Source organism: Ochotona princeps, chromosome 1 (assembly GCF_030435755.1).
Source record: "Ochotona princeps isolate mOchPri1 chromosome 1, mOchPri1.hap1, whole genome shotgun sequence".
NCBI classification, from domain to species: domain Eukaryota; kingdom Metazoa; phylum Chordata; class Mammalia; order Lagomorpha; family Ochotonidae; genus Ochotona; species Ochotona princeps.
The window spans coordinates 52257961-52282960 of NC_080832.1; the positions used below are offsets into that span (position 1 = coordinate 52257961).

The 25000-nt window shown below is 45.9% G+C and overlaps 1 protein-coding gene and 1 pseudogene across 1 annotated transcript; one reads left to right on the forward strand and one right to left on the reverse strand.

Moving 5' to 3' along the window:
* Positions 1–6781: 6781 nt before the first annotated feature.
* Positions 6782–8108, reverse strand: LOC131481251 (small ribosomal subunit protein eS27-like; annotated as a pseudogene).
* A 2663-nt stretch (positions 8109–10771) lies between these two features.
* On the forward strand, positions 10772–16000 carry LOC131481253 (uncharacterized). Its single transcript, XM_058669304.1, is given in 1 exon segment — positions 10772–16000. A coding segment is annotated over 1 exon segment (5229 nt).
* The last annotated feature ends 9000 nt before the right edge of the window (positions 16001–25000 follow it).

The window sequence follows — 25000 nt, forward strand, 5'->3', positions numbered from 1 at the left end:
TGCCGAAAGTGGTAAGACCACTGCCGAAAGGCACCACCTCGTACCACGAGGGAACCTTGGGAATGGGATTATAGTCCTAGCTCTGCCCTGCCGCCAAAAGCCAGCGACGGGGACGAGTCTGGGAGGATTTGGGGTCTTGGGGTTGGAGGCAGATGGCAGGCCCCCACAATGTGGCAACTGTGGGGGGCGCCCCTGACAGGCAAGATCCGAGGCTGGGGGCTCAGCAGGCCAAGACCACTGCTGAAAGGCAGTGACTGAGTCCTTGGCATTTCCCAGGCCCAAGAGGAACCTTCTCTCAGGGTAAGCGCACCATGAAGGACTCTTGGGAATGGGATTATAGTCCTAGCTCTGCCATGCTGCCAAAAGCCAGCGACGGGGACGAGTCTGGGAGGATTTGAGGTCTTGGGGTTGGAGGCAGATGGCAGCCCCCCACAGTGTGGCAACTGTGGGGGCCACCCCTGCCAGGCAAGATCCGAGGCTGGGGGCTTAGCAGGCCAAGACCACTGCTGAAAGGCAGTGACTGAGTCCTTGGCTTGGGGCGGCCAGTGCACCAAATGATGCCAGGCTCTGCTTGCTGGCTGCCCAGCAGCGAGCTCTGGGGTTTCTAGGATATGAAATTGCTGTTTAGGGACTACTATGAATAAGGCCAGCTTTAGTGTACGTGAGAGATGAATTCTGGGCGATTCCCGGTTACAGGGTCCTGAAACTTTTGGGTAAGCGTGGGAACTGGGACCTGATGGTTTGGAGCGGAGTGCCCATAAGATCTATTTGAGCCAGACGGAATCACCAGCCAAATTAGGAATCCTGAGAAGGGCTATTAGCATTGAGCATCACTGACTGCCACACACCAAAGCTATGGATGGGGGCCTGTCTAGCTGGGAACCATTACTTGACTGGGTGGTGGAACAGTGGACTGGTCACATTTGGCAGGATCAAGACACTTACCAGCACGCGAGAGAATTTGGTCCGGGGGTAAACTCTATGGGGGAAGTGTGGGCCTAACCCTGTGGAAATACAAGTCCCACAGGTTATCTTGTGAGCTGGGGTGGCGAGGGGCTAAGCTAGGAGTGACCATGGCACCTGCCATCACTTACAGGTAAAGGAACCAATGGCATTCTGGGCAGGTCAAGGCAGCATCACCCGAAGGAGCATCCTAAAACAGAATGTGGAGTGGGCTGAGCTGCAACTGGAAGGGAGCAGACTGGGCAGGACCAAACAAATTTCAACTCACAAAAAAGAATAGAAATCAGGATGGAGCACGTGTCATTCCAACGCAGGCTCTTACAATAACTGATCTACAGGAGGCAGGGATACTATGCCACAGCATTGAAGGCAAAGGCTGAGACAGGTGAGGGGAATACCTGTGGGCCTCATGTGAGCTAGATCGGGGAAGGGCCTGATTGGGCTGACTGTTCCGAATGGTGCAAGCAAAGTTAGAGTGGGCCAGGGTTGGTAGGGCTTTGCCACATCATCAGATGACAGAGGCTGGCACTGGGGACTTAATCTGTCAAGTTAAATGCCAAAACCACCTGGAGAGTGCAGAATCCAGAAGTTGGAGTAGCCTAGTAGGGAGATAGTGGGCACCTCCCTCTTGGGTAACCACTCCCACTGGAGAGCACGAAAACCAGGACAGGGGCAGGGGTTGCTAAACAGAAAGGCACCTGCCAGTATGTGTGTGGGCTGGATAGTAGGCTGGTTGGGTTGAACTAGGCTTCAATGCCCATTGACAAGTACCAGAGCTAAATGGGATGTGGGGTAGACGGAATAAGCCTGTGGTACATACTGGCATGCATGGAATTAGGGAAGGGAGCAGGCCTGGTGGGGCATTATGGGTAGTCGCCCCAACTAGGTTGCAGCTCCTACTGGTTTGCATGAGGACTGAGTATGAAGTGGGTAGGATCAAGTTGGTCCAAGTGGATGATAGGGTTGGAAACAGAAAAGACCCAGCAGAGACCGGTCACATTAAGCAGGGCCATAATATTAACAAACACTCTAGAGAACCATATCCAGGAGAAGATTCTGTGAGGGATGTGTGGGCCAAACCCTGTGGAAATTCTAGCCCCACAGGTTACTTCAAGAGATGGAGTGGTGATGGACTAAACTAGGTGTGACCAAGGAGCCTGCCATCAATCACAGGTAAAGGAACCGACCACAGTCTGGACTGGTCAAGGCAGCAGCACCCAAATGTGCATCCTGAGTAGGGTGTGGGGTGGGCTGGGCTGCAACATTCACCAGCTCATACAAGGCCAAATGGGAGGCCAGACTATGCTGGGCGCTGGCCTAAACCCAATGGCATGTATGAGAACTAGGTCTGGGAGTGGATCAAGTGGAGGATCTTGGGAAACTCCCTTGGTGAGTCATAGCTCCCACTGGTGAACATGTGGTCCAGACCTGGGGGTCGGACAAGCTGGGCAAAATAGCTCCAATGGCTCATCAGTGTATGAAATGGTGATGGAACGGGCGCACCAGGCAGGACTGAGAAAACCTTAGCCTAGAGACTAGGACGGAGCACAAGACATGCCCAACTAGGTTCTTGCACCAACTGGTCTGCATGAGCCAGGAATGCTAAGCCACAGTGTCTAAGGCAGACGTTGGCATAGGTGAGGGGCTATGCCAAGCTGAGTCAGAGCAACCATTGGCATGTGCATGATCTACGGCTTGGAACAGGCCCAATTGGGGAGCTAAGGGGACAACCATAGCTGGGTGGAAGTTCCCACTAAGGGGCGCGTGGCCTGGAATGGGGTCTGCATTCTGATCAGGAAACGGTTGTAGTCTCCCTTGGCACAAGTGTGGACTGGGACTAGACACACCAGGCCGGGCCAGACTCCAACACCTTCTGGTGTTCTGGAGGACCAGGGTAGATGTGGGACGGACTAGGCTAGGTCTCAACTCCTACTGAGCCAGGTGAGAGCCATATGTGGGTATGGACAAGCCATGGCTGGGCTGAAACATCCAACAACAAGAACCAGAATGGGTTGAAGGCCAGTCAGGAAAAGCCACTGTTCCTGCTAAGACAGCAGGTGAACTGAGTAGGGCTGGCTCATGGACCCACTGGTATGTGCAAAATCTGGCATTGGGAGGGGTTCTGATGGAGGAGCCTGGGCAACTCCTCTGGCAGGACACAGACCCAGCAGGTAAGCACAAGAAACATGATAGGAAACAGCCCAGAATAGCCATGGAAAGTTTCCCAGTGGCATACATTTGGCATGGGTCAGGGGAAGACCAGGCTGAATCACTTCACGTCATCCACTGGCACATCCAAGCACCAGAACAGAGTATGGGTTGAGCCAGGTTCGGTCGTGACAAAAGCAGTACACAACACAGAAAGCCAAGGTGAGGTTGCCTGTGCCACATGTGACTGCAGCACCCAACCAGCACATGTGAGAACCAGGAAGGGAGGGGGAAGAGCCGGCAGGGGAATAAGGGGTGGTTCCTTTGCTGGACAGCTACTCCCACTGGAGAGCATGAGCTGGGATGGGGACAGACCAGACTGGGCAGGGCTACAACACCTGTGTGCCTCATGTGGACCAGATCAGGGAAAAGCCAGGCTGGGCTGATTATTGCTACTGGTGCAGGCTACAATTAGAGTGGGTGAGGATTGTTTGGGCTTAGCCACAGCATCAGCTGGCAGAAGCTGGCACTGGGGGCTAGTTCTGTCAAGTCAAACCACAGAACTACCTGGAGAGTGCATAATCCGGGAGTGGGAGTGGCCTGGGAGGGAAATAGTGGGCTCCTGCCTCTTGGGTTACCACTTTCACGGGAGGGCACAAAAACTAGGACAAAGGCTGGGGTAGGTTGAGAGACACCCAACAATATCCGTGAAGGCTGGACAGTTGAGCTGATTAGATGGAATAAGGTTTTAATACTCATTGACATGTATGAGAGCCGAACGGGATGTGGGACAGACTGGACTAGTCTACCACACATACTGGCAAACCAGGGTAGGGGCGCGCCTGGTGGGGGTTATTGTGGGTCACTCCGACTAGGCTGCAGCTCCCACTGGTTTATGCAAGGGCTGAGTGTGTGCTGGGCAGAACCAGGCTGGACTGCAACACCCATTGGTTCCAGGGGAAGTCGGGGCTGAAAACAGAACCAACCCAGCAATTGCAACCACCAGCTGATTGGGGCAATGGACTGTGCCGGGCCCTGTGCTTGCTAGAACATACAAGAATCTGGTCTGGGAACACCTCAGACAAAGTTTCTTTGGGGATCCCCCAGTCGAGCTTCCGGACTCAGGACCCTAACCAAGAAAAGACAGAAGACAGAACAGGTCAATCAACCACCTCAGCTGTATGTTGGCAGTGAAAAACTGGGCAAACGGAGACTCTATGATGGACTATGTCAATCAGTGGATTCTCCAACGACCTCATCATTCTTGGAGTGGTAAGAGTAGCAGCAATTCAGAGCTGTTGAACTATCAAAACCACTTGAGCAAGACCCTCGGAGCATGCCCCACATCCGGGACCTGGGGTGGGTGGGAGACTGGGTGGGGCTTCACCCTTAAAATCCCCTTTTACATCAGATATATTAAGGAAACAATAAAAAAAACTGTGAAAAAATATAATGTTAAGCATGTATTCTGCCGACACATGAACTAAGGGGAACGGACATGACGTGTGGACACATGAGCCAAGGGGAACGGACGTGACATGTGATGTGGATTCAGCTCTGTTGATGTTCATGAAGGAGCCTCTCACGCTCATACTTGTGGAGACTCCAGCCTGGCCTGGGTAGCAGCAGGAAGAGGATTCCACATCAGTCAGTGCAGGGATTGGAGCATGGAGTCTGGTCTTCTATAGGAGTTATCTGGAGTGAGTGCCTTGCAGGTGGGTCACCCACTAAGGGTAAATTGAAATGGGGAAGGAGTGTGTTGCATCCCAGCTTGTCCAGGGATGTAAAAGAGACACAGGAGAGATGGAGTATAAGAGTGGCTCATTGGCAAGGTGGGTGATTCCCTACTGAATCACTTCTGAGACAGGCCTAGGGAAAATCAGCTAATCGTGAAAGGGAGCTTGCCTTCTAGAGGCCCAGATGGCTCAGGGTCAGCACAGATGCCACATAAGGGAGTCCAGGACAGTGGCTGCAGAGTGGCCAAGGTTGTGACTGGCATGCCCAGGATGGAAGCAGGAAGCTGGAAGGCCCTGCTGGGGAGGGGGCTCTCAAAGAAGAGCAAGGAGCCCACAAAGCCCCATGTCACTGCCATGGCCGCTTGGCAGAAACGGCCTGCTGGAGTTTTGAGAACATTTTCCCATTTTGTCTCTGAGGAAGGTCCTGACTGCTCCAAAAGGCAGCACCAGCTGTGAGTGGTGCATTACACATCAGCTGTCTGACATGCTTATCTCTCAGGACCAAAGCTGCTGATGCCTACACTGTGCGCCACAGCCAGAGAGCGACTGATGACTAAGGGTTTTTGTGCACTATGGGCAGTATTGGGCACAGGAGTCCACTCACATGTGGCCGTGGTAGCCATCAGCGTCTCATGACCCCTGAGTGACTCTCTGAAGTGTATTTTGAAAATGCTCTCAAGCCACGCAACTCTGTTATGCATCAGAGGTGAAGAAGTTGGGAGTTAAGTTTGATTTCTGCCTTCTTACTACATCTCAGTCTATCCCAACCCATGTCAATCATTCACTCATCAACGTTGCTTACCTAGTGTGTCCCAAGGACTCCTCTAGAACCAAATACAGAAAAAAATAATAAATTCCCCCTCTCAGTGGAGATTTTTGCTTTGACCTTTAGTGAGGTGGGAGGACTGTCTCAAACTTTTGAAAGAGAAGGGATCTATGTATAATTTTAATAGGATCACTCAGTTCTTGTATTGAGAAGGAAAACAGAGACAGAAAGTTTATCGTACCAACCCATACAATAGATGAGGGTTCAGCCTCAGCTGCTTCAATGGAGTCAGGAGTCTGGATGTGTGCTTTGAGGGATGTAGCCTATGAGAGAGAGAGAGAGAGAGAGAGAATGCCAAGGACAACCCCAAGGCCATTGGAAATATTGAGATGCCACTCTGTGAGATGGGGAAAACCTGAGAGGAACTGGCTTGCAGGGGAAGATGAGGGATATGGTTTTGGACAGGGCAAATTAAAGATGCCCCCCAGCCACCCACACAACATGGAGTTCAAGGCCAGAATTCAGGGGAAGAGAGCGAAGCTGGAGGCACCAGCTTACAGAAGGTATTTAAAGCCATGGGGCTACATGTGATCTCTGGGGCAGCGAGTGTAGACAGGGACTAAGAGCAGCTTTCACCCAAGAGCTGTTCCATGTGAAACAGCAGAGAAAAACAAGAGGAAGAAACAGCAAAGGCAGACTGAGAAGGAGCAGCCAGTGCGGTGGGAAGAAAATCAGGGCAATGAGGCGGCCTTGAAGGTGAGTACAGGCTTTCTCACTAGGGGGATGCTCCTTGCATCCCATGGGGATGCTCAGTCTAATAGAGCAAAGCAGGAGACATGAGTGTTAGGAGGAAGCAGCTCATCTGAGACTCCCCAGTCAGGCGCCAAGAGCAGTACGTTCTTTCTCCAAATTATTTCTCAAATCAGCTCCTGCTGCTCACCCTGTGGTTTCAGGCTACCATCGTCTGTGCCCTCCAATCTGTACAGCCCTTTAGATGGTCCTTAGTCTATTGGTGTCCTCATCCTAGACAGTGCTTCTGCTATTGGGAGCCACTGGTTGTACCTGGCTATTGAGCACCTGAAAATGTGGCTGCTCTGAGAGGGGCTGTGAGTCCTCATGTACACTGAACTTAGAATGCAAAATCAGGACATAAAACTCTCATCAATGCTTATGTTGACTCATGCTGAAATGATAATACATTGGGAATTTCGAGTCAAACAAAATATGTTAAAGGTGAGTTACTCCTGGATCTTTTATCTTTCTAAACTTTTAATAGATTTATTTATTTAAAAAGCAAAGTTATAAATAAAGAGAGAGACAAGAGAGATAAAGAGAGCATCCTTCCACTGGTTCACTCTCTCAAATGACTGCAATGCCTGGAAATCGGCTAGTCTGAAGCTGGGAGCTTGGAACTCCTTCTGGGTCTCCCACATGGATGAAGGAGTTGAAACACTTGGGCAATCTTCTGCAGCTTTCCCAGGTATGTTAGCTGGGAGCTGGCCTTGAACTAGTGTCCATGCCATAATGTCGCCCCTTTCTATACTTTGTAAATGTACAACTAGAACATTTGAGGTTGCATCCATGACTTGCAGCCTCAGACTGTTTTTTTATTGGCTAATGCTGGATACACCATTTAAGACTACGCCTAAAGTGATCTTTATAAGGACAAAGTTAACTACATTGCCATCATGCTTATCCTCTTCAATCACTTCCAGCTACTGCTAACATGAAACTCTTCCTGTTGACTTCAGGCTCTGTGAGAACTGGGATCTGCTGCTACAGCGTTGAGCTTCGCTCTGCCATCCAACACTCAGGGCCCCTGAGCCACGCCCCCTCCCTCCCCAGAGTCTGCTCAGCTGTAGTCTCTCAGTGGAGCCTCTCCTCCAACTTCCCACCTCCCTAGTGTGTCCACCCACCGGGGTCTCAGATCAAGTGCAGGATCCTTGGGGCTCCTTCCTTGTTCCTCAACCAGATGAGTCCCCCACTTCTAACCTCCAGGCATCCTGAGCTTCTCCTCTCATTACATTTTCCCTACTTGCTCGTCATTATTTGTGTAACTAAATCTGTTCTTTCTCTGCAAATTGTTTTCTCCCTGAAGACAGAGTGCTGCATTATTCACTGGGGTGTCTTCTGCACCTGACACTAACAGAGACTGAGTCTCTCTCTCTCTCTCTCTCTCTCTCTCTTTTTGTACCCAAAATGTGTTTCTTGGGAAGGTCTCCCACTCATCTTGATTCAGGGTCCTGTTATGCTGCTTCCTTCAGAAGGAACATCTTTCTGTGAGCCTTGCTTTGCTTCTCGTGGGCCTGCAGGGGACAGTGGAGCAACCGACACAAAAAACAACTGTGTATGGCTAAAAACCATGGTGATGTGGTAGCAGCCTGGACCCTTCACAGCCATGAAGCAGGTCCTGTGGCTGTGCGCCAGATGCATCTTCTTGTGTTGCCTCTTCCACTCCTTGGAGAGGGATGGGGGATATCCTTGGTGAGAGGCATGTTCACATGGGGAGGTCATCACCGCAGGAAAGGCACACCCTTCCATCTTAGCATTACCCCCACCTCATCTTTTAGCTGTTACAGCAGGCTTTCTGAGGCATTGCAGGAAGCACTCCTCTTTTTAACTGGAAAAAATTGCTTGTTGTTTTCCGTTGGTTTCAGTTTTCCTTTACAATTATTTTTGATTGATTAATTTTATTTGAAAGATTTATAGAGAAGAAGGAGAGACAGAGAGGATCTTCCATCCCCTGGTTCATTCCTCCCTCAAAAGGCCAGAGCTGAGTCAATCTGAAGCCAAGAGCCAGGAGCTTCTTCTGGGTCTCCCATGTGAGTGTAGGGTCCCAAGGACTTGAGCCAACAAGCAAAAAGCTGGATTGGAAGTGGAGTAGTAGTGCATGAACTGTTGCCCATATGGGATCCCAGTGCTTGGAGGTGAAGGATTAGTCAACTGAGCCATTGTGCTTGGCCCACATGTCTGGCTTCTTGCACTCACCATCTTGGTTTTGCGATTTATCCATGTTCTCTCTTAAGTTAGTCATCTATTCCTTTTTTAATTGCTGAATAACCAATGGCTGCATTGTCATTTATATGTTCATCTGTCGATAGACATTTGGTTTATTAAGAGTCTGGGGGCAATTATACATAAAACTAATGGAAATAATTGTGTATAAGTCTTCTGGATGCTTCTAATTTTTCTTAGGAGTGGATGACTAGATCATGGGGTAAATAAATGTGTGTCTAACTTTACAAGAAATTGTCAATTTAGTATATGAGGGCTTCAATTTGTTCTCACCTTCACTAACATTTAGTTGATTTCAGTCATCCTGATGAGCATGAAGTGAAATCTCTATGTGGTCAGTAATGTGGAGCATCTTTTTAATGTTCTTATATTGCCATTTGTGAATTTTCCTTTGTGAAATGTCTGTTCAAATGTATCTAGTCATTCTCTCACTGACTGGCTGTTTTTGGTGAGAGACAGAGACCTTTCATCCACTGTTTCACTCCCTAAGTAACCACAATAGTTGGAACTGGAACAAGCTGAAGCCAGGAGCTTGCACCTGCATCCTGGTGTCCTGCGTGGGTGGCAGCGACCCAAGTACCCTACCCAGGTTTCGTCACTTGCCCAGGTGCATAAGCAGCAGGGAGTTGGTTCAGAGGTGGGGCATCTGGGTCAGGAACCAGTTCTCCAGTGTGGGATGCCAGTACTGCAAGTGGCAGCTTAAGCAACTTTGCCACAATGCCAGTTCAGATATTTTGTTTATTCTTAAACTGAGTTGTTTGTCTTCTTAATATTGAGTTGTAATTTTTTGGCATTCTCTAAGTGAAGTGATCTGTCAGACATATTTTTTCACAAGTAATTTTGTCCCCATCTGTGATGTGATTTATTTTCTATAACTGTTTTTTAAAGGAAAGAAATTAATTCTAATGAAGTTCATTTTATCCCCTTTATCATTTATAGTTAGTGCCTTTTGAGTCCTAAGAAATTTTGGCCTATCCCAAATTTTTAGAGACTTTTTCCTCTTACAGTTTTTTCTCAATCTTTAATATGTTTTACATTTAAGATCTTAAATTCTTTTTTTTTCTTTTTTTTTCTTTTTATTGTATTGTTGTTGACAATCTTTACATAGTTAATTACAGTTAAAGTGAAAGACCCTCACCAAAAATCATGAGCTTTAGCAGCAGCAACGCCATTTTGCAAGGCTTAGAACTAAGAATAACAGGATCTCTGGGAAGGAAGTGGACAAGGACAGGGCAAGCTTGCCTCATATCCGTGGTCAAACATCTGGCCCCCAAATAAGGCAGAAATATTAGGAAAGAGAGCTAACTCAGCGCCAACTCAGCTGTTATCAGAGATAGGGAACCAACTCAAGGCTAAATCAGTCATTATTAAAAATCCCCGGTACTAAAATAAAGTTGCCGTCACCATGACCCTGGCCTTATAGGAATCCACCAATCAGAGTCCTGTAACTATGCTTCTTGCTTCTGTAACTGCGCTTCTGCTCCTGAACCCTATAAAAACCCCTAGACCCCAACCTGAGGCGCGCAAGTCTTCCAAGAGACTTTGTTGCCCCAGGTACCTGTGTATCTGAATAAACCTCTTGCTGTTTGCATCCGTACTAGTGGTCTCGTTGTTCCTTGGGAGGGGCCTCTCCAAAGGAGGGACACCCATTTCGGGGGTCTTTCATTTGGGGGCTCGTCCGGGATCAGAGACCCCTGCCCAAGGACCACCGACCCACCTCCAGGAGGTAAGCTGGCCAGCGCTTGAAATTTGCTTATGTCCTTGTCTCTGTGTTTGTGTTGAAATCTCGCGCTTGCGTTTGTACGACCCGGCCGTGTCGCCTTGTACTTGGCGGATCCGTGGAGGAGCCGACGGGCTCGGGCTCCCGACCGCAACCCTGGAAGACGTTCCGGGGACATTTGGAGTCAGGTTTCTGGCTCATTTGAATTTTGTGAACCTGACCCGAATAGGACTCTTTGGGGCTCCCCCACTGTCAGAAGGGTACGCGGTTCGTTTGGGAGACGAGAGATCCGGACTCTCATCACGATCTCCATTTGAGTTTTTGCTTTCGGTTTGGCACCAAAGCCGCGCTGCGAAGTTGTTTTGTTTCAGTGCCGGCCTATTGTTTGTGGTCTTTGTGTTCAGTGTTTTGTCTGTCGAGATAATGGGACAATCTATTACCACCCCACTTAGCCTCACTTTACAGCATTGGCGAGATGTCCAGGACATAGCTAATAATCAGTCAGTAGATATCCGCAAGAAAAAATGGATTACCCTCTGCTCCTCAGAGTGGCCAACCTTCAACGTTGGCTGGCCAAGAGATGGAACCTTTAATCTTAACATTATTTCACAGGTCAAACACAAAGTGATGGATCCTGGTCCTCATGGTCATCCCGACCAAGTGGCCTATATAATGACCTGGGAGGCCCTCATTCATGCTCCACCTCTGTGGGTCAGGCCTTTTGTTACTCTTAAACCACCCTCTACCCCTATCCCCTCTGCTCCTCCTCCCATTCCAACCCTTGGGCGCCCCTCTCAGTCTTCACTCTACCCAACCCTTGTCAAACCCACACAGATCCAAAATGCAAAGAAGAAACCACCCAAAGTTAAGGTCTTACCCCCAGGAGAAGATCTTGTAATGGACCTGCTGGCTGAGGAACCCCCACCATATCGAGATCAACAAGCGGCAGAAGCTGAACCGGAAGAGACCCCAGCCGCCGATCCTGCACCTTCCCCGATGGCAGGGCGGCTACGAGGGCGTCGGGAACAACCTCCTGACTCTACTTCCCGTGCCCTCCCCCTGCGGGCCGGTCCCAATGATCGGCTCCAGTACTGGCCGTTTTCTGCCTCTGATTTATACAATTGGAAACATAACAATCCCCCCTTTAGCAAGGACCCCTCTATGCTAACCTCTTTGATTGAGTCTATTTTAGTGACACACCAGCCCACTTGGGATGATTGTCAACAGTTACTACAGACATTACTGACGACTGAGGAAAAACAACGGGTTTTCCTGGAGGCCAGGAAAAATGTTCTAGGAGACAATGGCTGCCCCACTCAACTACCCAATGAGATTGATGCAGCCTTTCCCCTGGAGTGGCCCAATTGGGATTTCACTACGGATGAAGATAGGAACCACCTGCGTCTCTATCACCAGTTGCTCATAGCGGGTCTCCATGGGGCGGCACGGCGCCCCACCAATTTGGCTCAGATCAAGCAGGTAATACAGGGGTCCGAGGAAACTCCCTCGGCATTTCTTGAGCGGCTAAAAGAGGCCTACCGTATATACACCCCATATAACCCAGAAGATCCAGGGCAAGCCACCAATGTGGCCATGTCCTTCATCTGGCAATCAGCTCCAGACATTAGAAAGAAACTTGAGAGACTTGATAATCTCAGAGAAAGCTCTATTCAGGGTTTACTTAAAGAGGCAGAACGTATTTTTAATAAGCGTGAAACTCAGGAAGAAAGAGATGAGAGACTTAAAAAGGAAACAGAAGAACGTGATGAAAGGTTGAGACGTGAAGCCGAAGAGAGAGAGAATGTCAGAGATCGCAGAAGAAACAAGGAGATAAGTAGACTATTAGCCACCATAGTGTCAGGACAAACTCAGGAGAGACGAGGAGGGGATCGGAGGAGCCCCCAAGTAGATAAAGATCAATGTGCCTATTGCAAGGAAAGAGGACATTGGGCCAGAGATTGCCCTAAGAACCCAAAGAGACTTAAAAGACCAGGGCACCAGACTCCCATACTGACTCTAGAAGATTAGAGAGGTCAGGGCCAGGAGCCCCCCCCTGAGCCCAGGATAACTCTTAATGTTGGGGGGCAACCTGTCACCTTCCTGGTGGATAAAGGGGCACAGCACTCGGTGTTGACCCATGCCCCGGGACCCTTGAGCGATAGATCGGCTTGGGTCCAAGGAGCGACCGGAGGAAAAAGATACCATTGGACGACTGACCGAAAAGTGCAGCTGGCAACTGGTAAAGTGACTCATTCTTTTCTACATGTTCCTGATTGCCCCTATCCTTTATTGGGACGGGATCTGCTTACCAAATTAAGGGCGCATATACATTTTGAGAATAATAGGATTCGAATAACTGATCCAAAGGGAGCGCCTCTTCAGGTCCTCACCCTCCAATTAGAAGACGAATATAAGTTATATGAGATTCTGGAGTCAAATAATACAGAGATAAAGAATTTAAAATTAGATTCTTGGATAAAAAGATTTCCTATGGTTTGGGCTGAAACCGGAGGAATGGGCCTTGCGCTCCGGCAGCCGCCTCTGGTCATTGAACTGAAAGCCACTGCGACTCCGGTCTCTATAAAACAGTACCCAATGTCCCAAGAAGCTTATCAGGGTATCAGACCACATATCAAGAGACTTCTGGATCAAGGCATTTTAGTTCCTTGCCGATCACCTTGGAATACCCCGCTTCTTCCAGTAAAGAAGCCGGGAACAGAGGACTATAGACCTGTACAAGATTTAAGGGAAGTTAATAAAAGAGTGGAAGATATTCATCCCACTGTGCCTAATCCCTATAACTTACTTAGCACACTTCCACCTACACATATTTGGTATACAGTTTTAGATTTGAAGGATGCCTTCTTTTGTCTCAGACTTAGTCCCCAAAGCCAATCTTTGTTTGCTTTTGAATGGAAGGACCCGGACTTGGGACTCTCAGGTCAACTGACCTGGACCAGGTTACCTCAAGGCTTCAAAAATAGTCCCACATTGTTTGATGAGGCTCTCCATCAGGACCTCGCGGATTTCAGAGTCCAGAATCCGACTCTAATACTTCTACAGTATGTGGATGACCTCCTATTGGCAGCAACCACCGAAACAGATTGTCGACAGGGCACTGAGTCCCTGTTACAAACTTTGGGACAGTTAGGCTACAGAGCCTCTGCAAAGAAAGCACAGCTCTGCCAAACCCAGGTCACATATCTGGGATATCAGTTAAAAGATGGACAGAGGTGGCTAACTGCCGCCCGCAAGCAGGCGGTGACCAACATTCCCGCCCCAAGGAATTCTCGTCAAATACGAGAATTCCTGGGGACCGCGGGTTTCTGCCGCCTATGGATTCCTGGGTTTGCTGAAATGGCAGCCCCCCTTTACCCCCTTACAAAACAGGGAGCAACGTTTAATTGGGGGTCTGAGCAGCAACAGGCCTTTGATGATATCAAGCAGGCTCTTCTGACCTCTCCCGCTTTGGGCCTTCCCGATGTCACGAAGCCCTTTGAATTGTTTGTGGATGAAAAGCAGGGCTATGCAAAGGGAGTCCTGACCCAAAGATTGGGGCCCTGGAAGCGACCTGTAGCCTACCTCTCTAAGAAACTGGATACTGTTGCCTCTGGCTGGCCACCTTGTTTGCGGGTGGTGGCAGCTATAGCCGTTTTAACTAAGGATGCTGGCAAATTAACTTTGGGACAATCATTGACTATTTTGGCACCTCATGCAGTTGAGGCTCTAATCAAACAACCGCCAGATCGCTGGCTCTCCAATGCCCGTATGACCCATTATCAAGCTATGCTCCTAGACACGGGCCGGATACATTTTGGACCGGTTGTTGCCTTAAACCCAGCAACTCTGCTTCCCCAACCGGAGGATATAGAGCAGCATGACTGCCTACAGATCCTCGCAGAAGTACACGGGACACGACCAGACCTAACGGATCAGCCCCTCCAGGACGCAGACTTCACCTGGTATACGGATGGGAGCAGCTTCATAGATAATGGAAAACGGAAAGCCGGAGCAGCAGTAACCACAGAGACCGAGGTAATCTGGGCTAAGGCCCTTCCATCCGGGACTTCAGCCCAGAAGGCTGAACTCATCGCCTTGATCCAGGCGCTCCAAATGGCAAAAGGTAAGAGGCTTAACGTTTATACTGATAGCCGTTATGCTTTCGCCACGGCACATATTCATGGAGAAATATACCGAAGGCGAGGGTTACTGACTTCAGAGGGCAAAGACATTAAAAATAAGTCTGAAATCTTGGCTTTACTTAAGGCCCTGTTTTTGCCTCGAAAGTTGAGTATCATCCATTGCTTAGGACACCAAAAAGGACAGAGCCCAGAAGCTCGGGGCAATCGACTGGCGGACACTGCTGCCCGGAAAGTGGCTCTGGAGAGCAAAACTCCGCCCCGAGCCCTTTCTTTAACTACGCAGGAAATGCGGTCCACTCTGGATACCTCTTTTGAGTATGGCCTTGGAGATATGAGAATCTTACAAGAATTAGGGGCACAACATGATGCTGAAAAAGGACATTGGATATTTCATGGTAAACCTGTAATGCCCCAAAAGCAAACTCGTGAATTAATCACCTGCTTACATAAATTAACCCATCTCAGCAGTAGAAAAATGAAAATCCTTCTGGACAGAGAAGAGAGCCCTTATTTCCTACTAGGGAAAAATAAAATCTTACAAACTGTAGTAGATGAATGTACGGCGTGTGCACAAGTTAATGCGGGAAAAACCAAAGTAGGACAAGGAACTCGAGTGCGAGGACACCGCCCTGGGACTCACTGGGAAATTGATTTCACCGAGGTAAAGCCTGGACAATATGGTTATAAATATCTTCTAGTATTTGTGGATAACTTCTCAGGATGGGTAGAGGCTTTCCCCACTAAGCACGAGACTGCAAACGTTGTGACCAAGAAACTGTTAGAAGAAATCTTCCCAAGGTATGGTATGCCTCAGGTATTAGGAACAGATAATGGGCCTGCTTTTGTTTCTCAGATAAGTCAATCAGTGTCTAAGTTACTGGGGATCGATTGGAAATTACATTGTGCTTACCGACCCCAGAGTTCAGGACAGGTAGAACGAATGAATAGAACCATTAAGGAGACTTTAACCAAATTTACGCTTGCAACTGGCTCTAGAGACTGGGTGCTCCTCCTTCCGGTAGCCCTTTACCGAATTAGAAATACTCCAGGACCACATGGTCTCACTCCTTTTGAAATCTTGTACGGTGCACCTCCGTCCCCCGTTAGTCTTTCTAGCTCAAATTTAATTCCTTATTTTGCCAATAATCCTTCTTTAAAAGCTCATTTGCAGGCCCTACAACTTGTACAGCGGGAAATCTGGAAACCACTTGCAGCTGCCTACAAGGACCAGACGGATCAACCAGTGGTACCCCACCCCTTCCAGATAGGAGACTCTGTGTGGGTCCGCAGACACCAGACTAAGAACCTGGAACCTCGGTGGAAGGGTCCTTACACCGTCCTTTTGACCACACCAACAGCACTCAAAGTAGACGGCATCTCATCCTGGATCCACGCCTCCCACGTCAAGGCTGCCCACTCTTCAGAGGAAGAAAGCAACGCCACGACAACATGGAAAGTCCAACGCACTCAAAATCCTCTAAAGATAAGACTAACCCGTGGGGCTCCCTGATTATTATAGGAATCATGTTAAATTCTAGCTTAGTTCACAGCAGTCCCCATATCTCCCGGTCAATGGCTTGGGAAGTTCTCTCACAAACTGGGGATGTTGTGTGGTCAACCTCCCAAATCGCCCCCCCTGGGACCTGGTGGCCTGATTTAACCCCTGATGTGTGTGATTTAGTTGCCGGTCTTAATAATTGGGACATCCCCTCAATAGATCCTGCAAAAGAAAGACCTAAATGTGTCCCTAAGTCCAAATATGGCTTATGTCCATGCCATCGGGCACCTTATAAGATACCAGGATGCTCCCATCCCCGCTTTCGAGTAGAGCTGCAAAAACTTCCATTTTATGTTTGTCCAGGAACTGGAAGAGATAAAACGCAGATACACACTTGTGGGGGAATAGATGCTTATTTTTGTGCTACATGGGGTTGTGAGACATCTGGGACAGTCTATTGGAAACCCAACAAAAAGGATTGGATACAGGTCAGCCGGAGTAAACATACTCCGACCAGCTCAGGACCCGGCACTTGTTTTTTTAACGCTGGAAAAAAATGGTGGAAAGGTGGAGATTGTGAAGATTTCTCTTGTAATCCACTTAACATTTCCTTTACCCCTGAAGGAAGGAAAATAAGTGATCTGCCAGAATGGATTAAGGGAAGGACATGGGGTCTGAGATTTTATATGTCAGGAACAGATCAAGGATTCATTTTCACTCTCAGATTACGTCTGGACCAGGGCCCCTCAAAACTTATTGGTCCCAACCCTGTCCTTCCTAGACAGAGAAAACCCTCTTTATTGGAACCCCAAGTCCCACAGGTTCGTAATATGTTCCAAAATGTTACCACATTATCTCCGCAGATTAGTAACCGCGTTGCGACTACCACAACAGGGGACAGATTATTCGATTTATTACAAGGAGCCTATTCAACCCTTAATCTCACGGACCCAGATCGGACTCAAGACTGTTGGCTATGTTTGATCTCTAGACCTCCCTATTATGAAGGAACCGCCATTATAGGAAATTATACTAATCACACCTCTACACCCATTAACTGTACTACTGTTCCCCAACATAAATTAACCCTGTCTGAGGTATCCGGACAAGGTCTTTGTATAGGAACTATTCCCACGACCCATCAGGCATTATGCAGTCAAATCAAATCATTAACTAAAGGAAACTATAATTTGGTGGCTCCCAATGGGACCTATTGGGCATGCAATACTGGTTTGACTCCATGCATTTCTTCTGTAATACTTAATATGACTTCTGATTATTGTGTTTTAATAGAATTATGGCCTAAGATTATTTATCATGGTTCCGAATATATTTTTGACCATTTTGAGAATAGATTTCGAACCAAGAGAGAGCCAGTGTCCCTCACTCTGGCTTTATTGCTCGGGGGCATAACTGTAGGAGGGATTGCGACAGGAATAGGGACAGGAACCACCGCTCTCATACAAACCGGTCAATTTAAACAACTCCAAAATGCTATGCACAATGATATAAAAACATTAGAAGAATCAGTTAGTGCCCTTGAAAAGTCTTTAACCTCTCTCTCAGAAGTAGTACTGCAAAATAGAAGAGGATTAGATATTCTATTCTTACAACAGGGAGGACTGTGTGTGGCACTCCAAGAAGAATGCTGCTTTTATGCAGATCATACGGGATTAGTGCGAGATAACATGGCTAAACTCAGAGAAAGACTCAAACAAAGACAACACTTACTAGAATCAGAACGAGATTGGTTCGAGAATTGGTTTAACCGGTCACCTTGGTTCACTACCCTAGTATCCTCAATAATGGGACCCCTAATTATTTTTCTCTTAATTTTGTTTTTTGGACCCTGTATTTTCAAGAAATTAGTTGCACTTATTAATAACAGATTTGCACTTATTCAAACTTTAGTAGTAACCTTACATTCTGTACCATACCAGGTCGCCCGATCCCGGTACCGTGCAATTGAACAAGATGATCCAGATATCCTAGAAATAGAAACCACTACCACCTAGCCGAATGAAAGATTTCATTCGGAGTTAGAAGAAAAAGGGGGGAATGAAAGACCCTCACCAAAAATCATGAGCTTTAGCAGCAGCAACGCCATTTTGCAAGGCTTAGAACTAAGAATAACAGGATCTCTGGGAAGGAAGTGGACAAGGACAGGGCAAGCTTGCCTCATATCCGTGGTCAAACATCTGGCCCCCAAATAAGGCAGAAATATTAGGAAAGAGAGCTAACTCAGCGCCAACTCAGCTGTTATCAGAGATAGGGAACCAACTCAAGGCTAAATCAGTCATTATTAAAAATCCCCGGTACTAAAATAAAGTTGCCGTCACCATGACCCTGGCCTTATAGGAATCCACCAATCAGAGTCCTGTAACTATGCTTCTTGCTTCTGTAACTGCGCTTCTGCTCCTGAACCCTATAAAAACCCCTAGACCCCAACCTGAGGCGCGCAAGTCTTCCAAGAGACTTTGTTGCCCCAGGTACCTGTGTATCTGAATAAACCTCTTGCTGTTTGCATCCGTACTAGTGGTCTCGTTGTTCCTTGGGAGGGGCCTCTCCAAAGGAGGGACACCCATTTCGGGGGTCTTTCAAAAGGAAAAAGAAGAAAAAAAAAAGAAAGAAAGAAAGAAAAAAAAAGGTTCAGGGGGATAGGAAAGTGGGCAATGCTGTTATGTTCATATTGTTTCCATCATGTATCTGAGGTAAAGGGGGATATTGAGGGAGAAGCCCCACCCGGTTTCCCGCCCACCCCAAGTCCCGGATGTGGGGCATGCTCTGAGATATGTGCTCAAGTGGTGTTAATAGTTCTCCAGTTATGAATCGCTGCCAGTTTCGCTTGATGAGGTCGTCCACCGATTGATATGGTCCATCATAAAGTCTCCGTTTGCCCCATAATTTGCTGCCAACATATAGCTGAGATGATTGTCCTGTTCTGTCTTCTGTCTTCTCCTGGTTAGAGTTTTGAGTCCAGCAGTTCGATTGGGGAGATCTCCAAAGATACTTTGAGGTATTCCCAGATTAGATTCTTGTATGTTCTAGCAAGCACAGGGCCCGGCACATTCCATCACCCCAATCAGCTGGTGGTTGCAATTGCTGTGTTGGTTCTGTTTTCAGTCCCGAGTTGCACTGGAACCAATGGGTGTTGCAGTCCAGTCTGGTTCGGCCGTTACATCAACCAGTGGGAGCTGCAGCCTAGTCGGGGCGACCCACAATAACCCCCACCAAGCCCGCCCCCCACCCTGGTTTGCCAGTATGTGTGGCAGAAGACCAGTCTGTCCCCCATCCCATTTGGCTCTGGTACTTGTCAATGGGTATTAAAGCTTAGTTCTATCTAACCAACTCAACCCTACAGCCCTCACAGATGTTGTTGAGTGCCTCTCTATCTAGCCATCCCAGCCCCCATCCTAGTTTTCATGCCCTCCCACGGGAATAGTGACCCAAGAAGGGGGAACCCACTTTTCCCTCCCAGGAAGATCTTAAATTCTTTTGAATTAATGTTTGTGATGATATGATTTGGAACTGAGGTTTGGTTTTATAGCTTTTTTTTTATGCTTCCAATAGTTCTTCCAGCTCCATTTATTGCAAGGGCTAGTCCTCCCTTTCCCCAGTGGATTACATCAGTGTCTTTGTTAAATATGATTTAAATGTGTGGGTATTTTTTTCTGGACTCTCTGTTCATTTCCATTTATCAATATGCCTGTCTTGATGCCAATATCACATTGTCTTGGTTACTGTTGTCTTAACATAAAGTCTTGTTAGCAGGCCTGTAAAGTACTTTAACTGTTCTTTTTCTCAATTCATTCTATTTTAAGTTTCTTATCTTTCTGCAAAGATTTTTAAAGTAAACCTGTTCATTTTTTTACATTAAAAGCTGGTGGGAATTAAACTGGGATTGTGCTGACTCTGTTGATCCATTGCAGGGAACTGACATTTTCATGGTATTAAATCTTCTAAATTTACATATAAAATAAATGTATATATTCTAGTGAATGGCATGTATGTTTATTTTTCTGTATAAAAAACACAATGACCTATTTCTCTGTTTAGGTCTTCTTTAAATTGTTTCTACAAATTTGAAAGCTTTCAAATAGCAGACTTTTTGTTTTAGTTAGTCCTAAAGATCTTAAGGCTTTGATTTTATTTTAAATTGTACTCAAACTTGTCATTTGCCATGTTTTGCCTGGAATATAAGAGAATAGTGGATTTTGAGTTGTTGATCTTGCCTTTTGCTGCTTTGCTACATTCTTTTTATTAGTGCTAATGCTTTTTTCCCAGGGTTTTAGAGCATTATTTTAAACACAATTGTGTTGTCTTTGAATAACATTTTATTTCTTCCTTTTTAATTTCTACTGAATTAATAAATTTTTCTTATTATCTTGGATTAGACCTGTACAGAAGTGTTGAATTGCTGAAATAAAAGTGCCCATTATGTTTGTTTTAAGATTATGGAAATATATCCAATATTTCTCCATCTTCATTTAAGCATGTTATTATCTTTTCATATTTACCAAATTAAAGAAGTTTCATTATTTTCCTAGATTTCAGTAAATTTTTTGATCATTGAATGGATGTTAAGTTTTGCAAGAGATTCCACCACATCTATTACAATGTCATAATTTTCTCCTTTATTTTGTGAATGTGATGGATTACTTTGATTTTAATAAGCCCCACTTGGTAATAATGAATATTTTTGTATGTTTGTACATTTATTTTAAATAGTTTGTTCTATGAATTTTTGAGTTTGTTCATGAGAAATACTGATCTGTAATTTTCTTATTTTCTTATGTCCTTACAAGAATTTTTTGGGGGGGAAATTTTTTAGGGGGAAGTGGATGAAACTATTGTTCCAAATTTCTTTTTTTTTTTCTTCCTGTAACTGAGGGAAGAGGGAAAGAAGGGGAAAAGTTACACCCAGCATCCTAACTGCATCAGTACCCGGGCGTGGGGAATGGCCACCTAATATCATCCCAGGGTCCCAGATGTGGAGCAGTCTCTGAGGGTTCTGCTCAAGTGGTTTGGATAGTTCTGAGACACTGTTGCTTACCAGCAGGAGCTATGACCCGTCAGGGGAGTTCCCCAAGTTCCCCCACCAGGCCATTCCCAGACCCAGATGTCACGTGTGCCAGCAGGTACTAGGCTCTTCGCCAATATAGTCTACTCCCTCCATTCTGGCTTTTGTATAAACTGTGGCCCAGCCGGCCCCTATTCTTGGGTGGTCTTGAAGTGCTGCAGCCTGAGCCAGTCCAGCCTGATCCCAACCCCAGGACTTATGAGTGTTGGGGATTTCCATGGTCATGGCTACTTTAGCCCATCACTACCCCCTGCTCTTGTGTGAACCAGCAAATATTACAGTTCCTCACTTACCTGCCAAGTACAGTGGCCCTGTTGGTGGAAGTTATTCCTCAATTGCAACCTATTCCCTCAGCTGTCCTCCCTCCCACACATTCCCATACCCCCTTCCCTGAGCAATCCACAGTCCCTATGCCTGGGAGCACATGTTTCCCAGCCTGGTCTTCTCAAGCCTAGCCTTCTGGTGGGATGGCATGCTAGCTTGAAGTTAGGGCTGCCTACTATGGTCCCAAGCTCCTGGCATATATGCTAGCCTGGGACCCTACCCCTCCACCTGAAATCCAAATATGTTCACAGTTCCCCAAGCCCCAGACCACAGCACACCATGCCAGCATGCTAACTTAGGACTCTCCCAACCCCTCCCTCCCCACCCCTGCCACCTGGCTCAGGATCAAGCATGTGTGAAAACCCCTAGGCTCATCACTCCAGTTTACCTAAGTGCAAGCCCCTTCCCACTGGAGACATTCCCCAGGTCCCCTGCAAGCCCGCACCCCCAGACCCCCTCAAGCCTGCCCATGCCAGCCAGAAGAATTTTTGTTTTGTATTAGGATTATGGAGGTCTCAGATTTGGGAGGTGCTTCTTTCCATTTCTGCTGGATTTTGTGTTATATTCATGATATTTATAGAACTTGCCAAATAGATCAACTGGTCCTGAAGTTTTTTTTTCTTTTTGGAAATGGTTCTCATTGTGAATCAATTTCTTTAATGTAGGAGTTTTCTATTTGTTCTTTTTTCATTTTGGAAAAATTGTCTTATGTAAAGAAATTTTCCATTTAAGCTGTCAAATTTAATGACATAAAATTGCTCATAAAATTTCCTTATTGTCTTCTTAATATATTTAGAGTCTTCAGTGTTATCTTCTCTTATTCCCGATACAGATAATTTGTGTTTCTGTACTTCACCTCACTGTCAGTATTTTGGGATTTTATTTATTTTATTAAACTTGTCAAAGGATGATCTTTTAAAATTTTCTAAATTAAAGTCTTGTTACTTGCTTGAAGAGAGAAAGGTTCACCGCCCAAGCCTGCGATGGTCTCAGTGGAGGTGGGAATGTAATCCGGGTCTTGAGTCTTAGTTCCCCAACCACTTGAGCCATGATCTGTTGCCCCCATCCACGTGCACCTCCAACTCCTACCCCCACCCCTGGGGTACCCATTAACAGGAAGCTGGAACTAGGAATGGAGCTGGGAATCCAACCAGCCACTGTGATGTGGGTTGTGGATATCCCAACCAACACCTTAACCACCAGACCAAAAGTCCACTGCAGGAAGTCATCTTTTCACTTCAATGACATTCTTGAAATAATGGGTCTATTTTCTAGTTGCTTGTTCTCTTGCTATTATTTCCATCTACTTCTTATTTGAGATTTAATTTTCCTTTCCATGTCTGAATTTTTAATGGCATCTTAGGTTATGGTTAGATTATCGATTTTCAACTCTTTTTAGTGCAAGTTCTTAGCAATATCAATTTCTAAGTGCTGTTTTAATTGTATCCCACAAATTTTTTTATGTTGTGTTTTCATTGTCATCAGATTTGAAATCTCTTCTGATTTCTCCTTTGAGGGAAGCAGCAAATTCTTTAGAGGTGTATTACTTGGTCTCCAAGTATTTGGAGATACCTTTTATGTAGCTTAAGCTGTGTTATTTGGTACATACTCATTGAGAATTATGTCTTATTGGCTAATTAAAGCTTTGTTCATCATGAAGTATTTCTGTTTTTGCACACCTGTCTTAAGACCTATTCTGGTTGGTATTAATAGAGCCTCACCACCTTTCTTAATCTTACTATTTGCATCCTATAGCTTTTTATATCACTTCATTTTCAGCCTATCACGGTTTTTAAATTTGGAGTGTACCTCTATAATCAGTAAGCATTTTGGATTTGGGTTGCTTTTTATCCCATCCTGATCATCTCTGACTCTTAATTGTGATATTTTGCTTTGTAAACGTTTCATGTCCTCACTGACTTGTGTTCTCTGCCTCCTTTTGAGTTGCTTGAATTTTTTTTTTAGTAATCCATTTTATTTTGTCTATTGGTATCTAAACTATATTTTCTTATATTCTTTTCAAAATTATTTTTTAAAATGATCGAATAATTTGAAAATCAGAGAGAGTGATATCTATAGCTATATATCTATAGTATACATTATACATTCGATATTAGACATTATATACTATATAATGCATAATTGTTATCTATAATTATCTATATAATGCCATATGTTTTATCAGGAATAATAATTTATATAATATTTATTGTACAACATACAATATATTATGCCATATTATACATTGAATATTATCATATATTATTAATATAGGACATATAATATTATATAAAATATTATATAGATAGATAGAGATACATCTTCCACTCCCTGATTTACTTCTCAAGTGGTCCCAACAGTCGTGTCTAGGCAAGGCCAAAGCCAGAACTCCACACAGGTCTTCTGCATGGATGACAGGGGCTTAAGATGCTTGGACCTTCTTCCCGCTCCTTCCCAGGCACATTAGCAACAGGCTGGATTGGAAGTGGAATAGCTGGGACTCAAACAAGCACTCTGATACAGGATGCTAGCAGCACATGCTCCAGAACATGAACCCTTTGTATTTTTTTCTTGATGGTTGTTTGGTGGTTTTAAAAATGCATTTGTAACTTGTCACAAATAGTGTAGAGTTAAGAGTTCAAATGAAAACATTTGTAGCAAAATATTAGTTTACTCCTGCTGTTCTAAATATTTTATCATGTATCTTATATGCAGTATCAATCATAGGAAAGTGATTAATTTTGCTTTAAGTAATCAATTGTCTTTCAAAAGAATTTCACAAAATAGCCAGGGTGGTCTTCTGCATTTACCCACATCTTTGTGATGTCTGGATTTTCATGCCTCCTTGCAGATCTGCATTCTCTTTTCCCATTCTCATGTTGCCTTTTGGCCTGAAGCACTCCTTTAGCACAGTTTTGCTGAAATCTGTTTCTCTGATTTCACTTTCCTACAAACTCAGACTTTCCATCATCTTTCTGGCCATCAGTGCTTTTTTTTTTTTTTATCATTTTTACCCCATAGATAATGAATTTTTCTAATGGCTGTTTTTAAAGTTTTCTCCTTATTATTGATTTCAAGAGTTTTATTATGCTTAGGTGTAATGTTGCTGCGTTTGTCATAGTCAATTAGTATGGGATGAAAGAGAAAGAAAATCACACAGCTAGTGCCCTTACCTTGTGACAAATGCTATTCAGCACAAAGGGGACCTGAATGACCTTTTCTCATCATTTCTTTGGGTTAGTAACACCTCCCTGCTGCGGCACTCAGGCTAGAAATCTTACCCCCAGCTTTGACAGAACCCAACCCAAGTCTCTCACATGGGAGACAAACAATAGACAATTGGACAGGACTATGAAATAGTGAACTACTGCCCATCCTTGTTCTGCTTCCCACTCAGGTGTTTTGGTCCTGGGTGTGAGAGAGTGGAAGCCAAGTGGAATCTCACCAGGTGGAGAGAAGAAGAGATCAGAGTTGGAGGGTCCTGAGGGAGAGGAACGTCTGGGGAGGGGTGCACAGGGGCCCTGGACTACTGCCTGCAGGAAGGTGCTGGGTAAGAAGGCGTGAGGCCTGCAGTGACTAGTGGTTGGGTACAAGAACTGAGAGAAGAT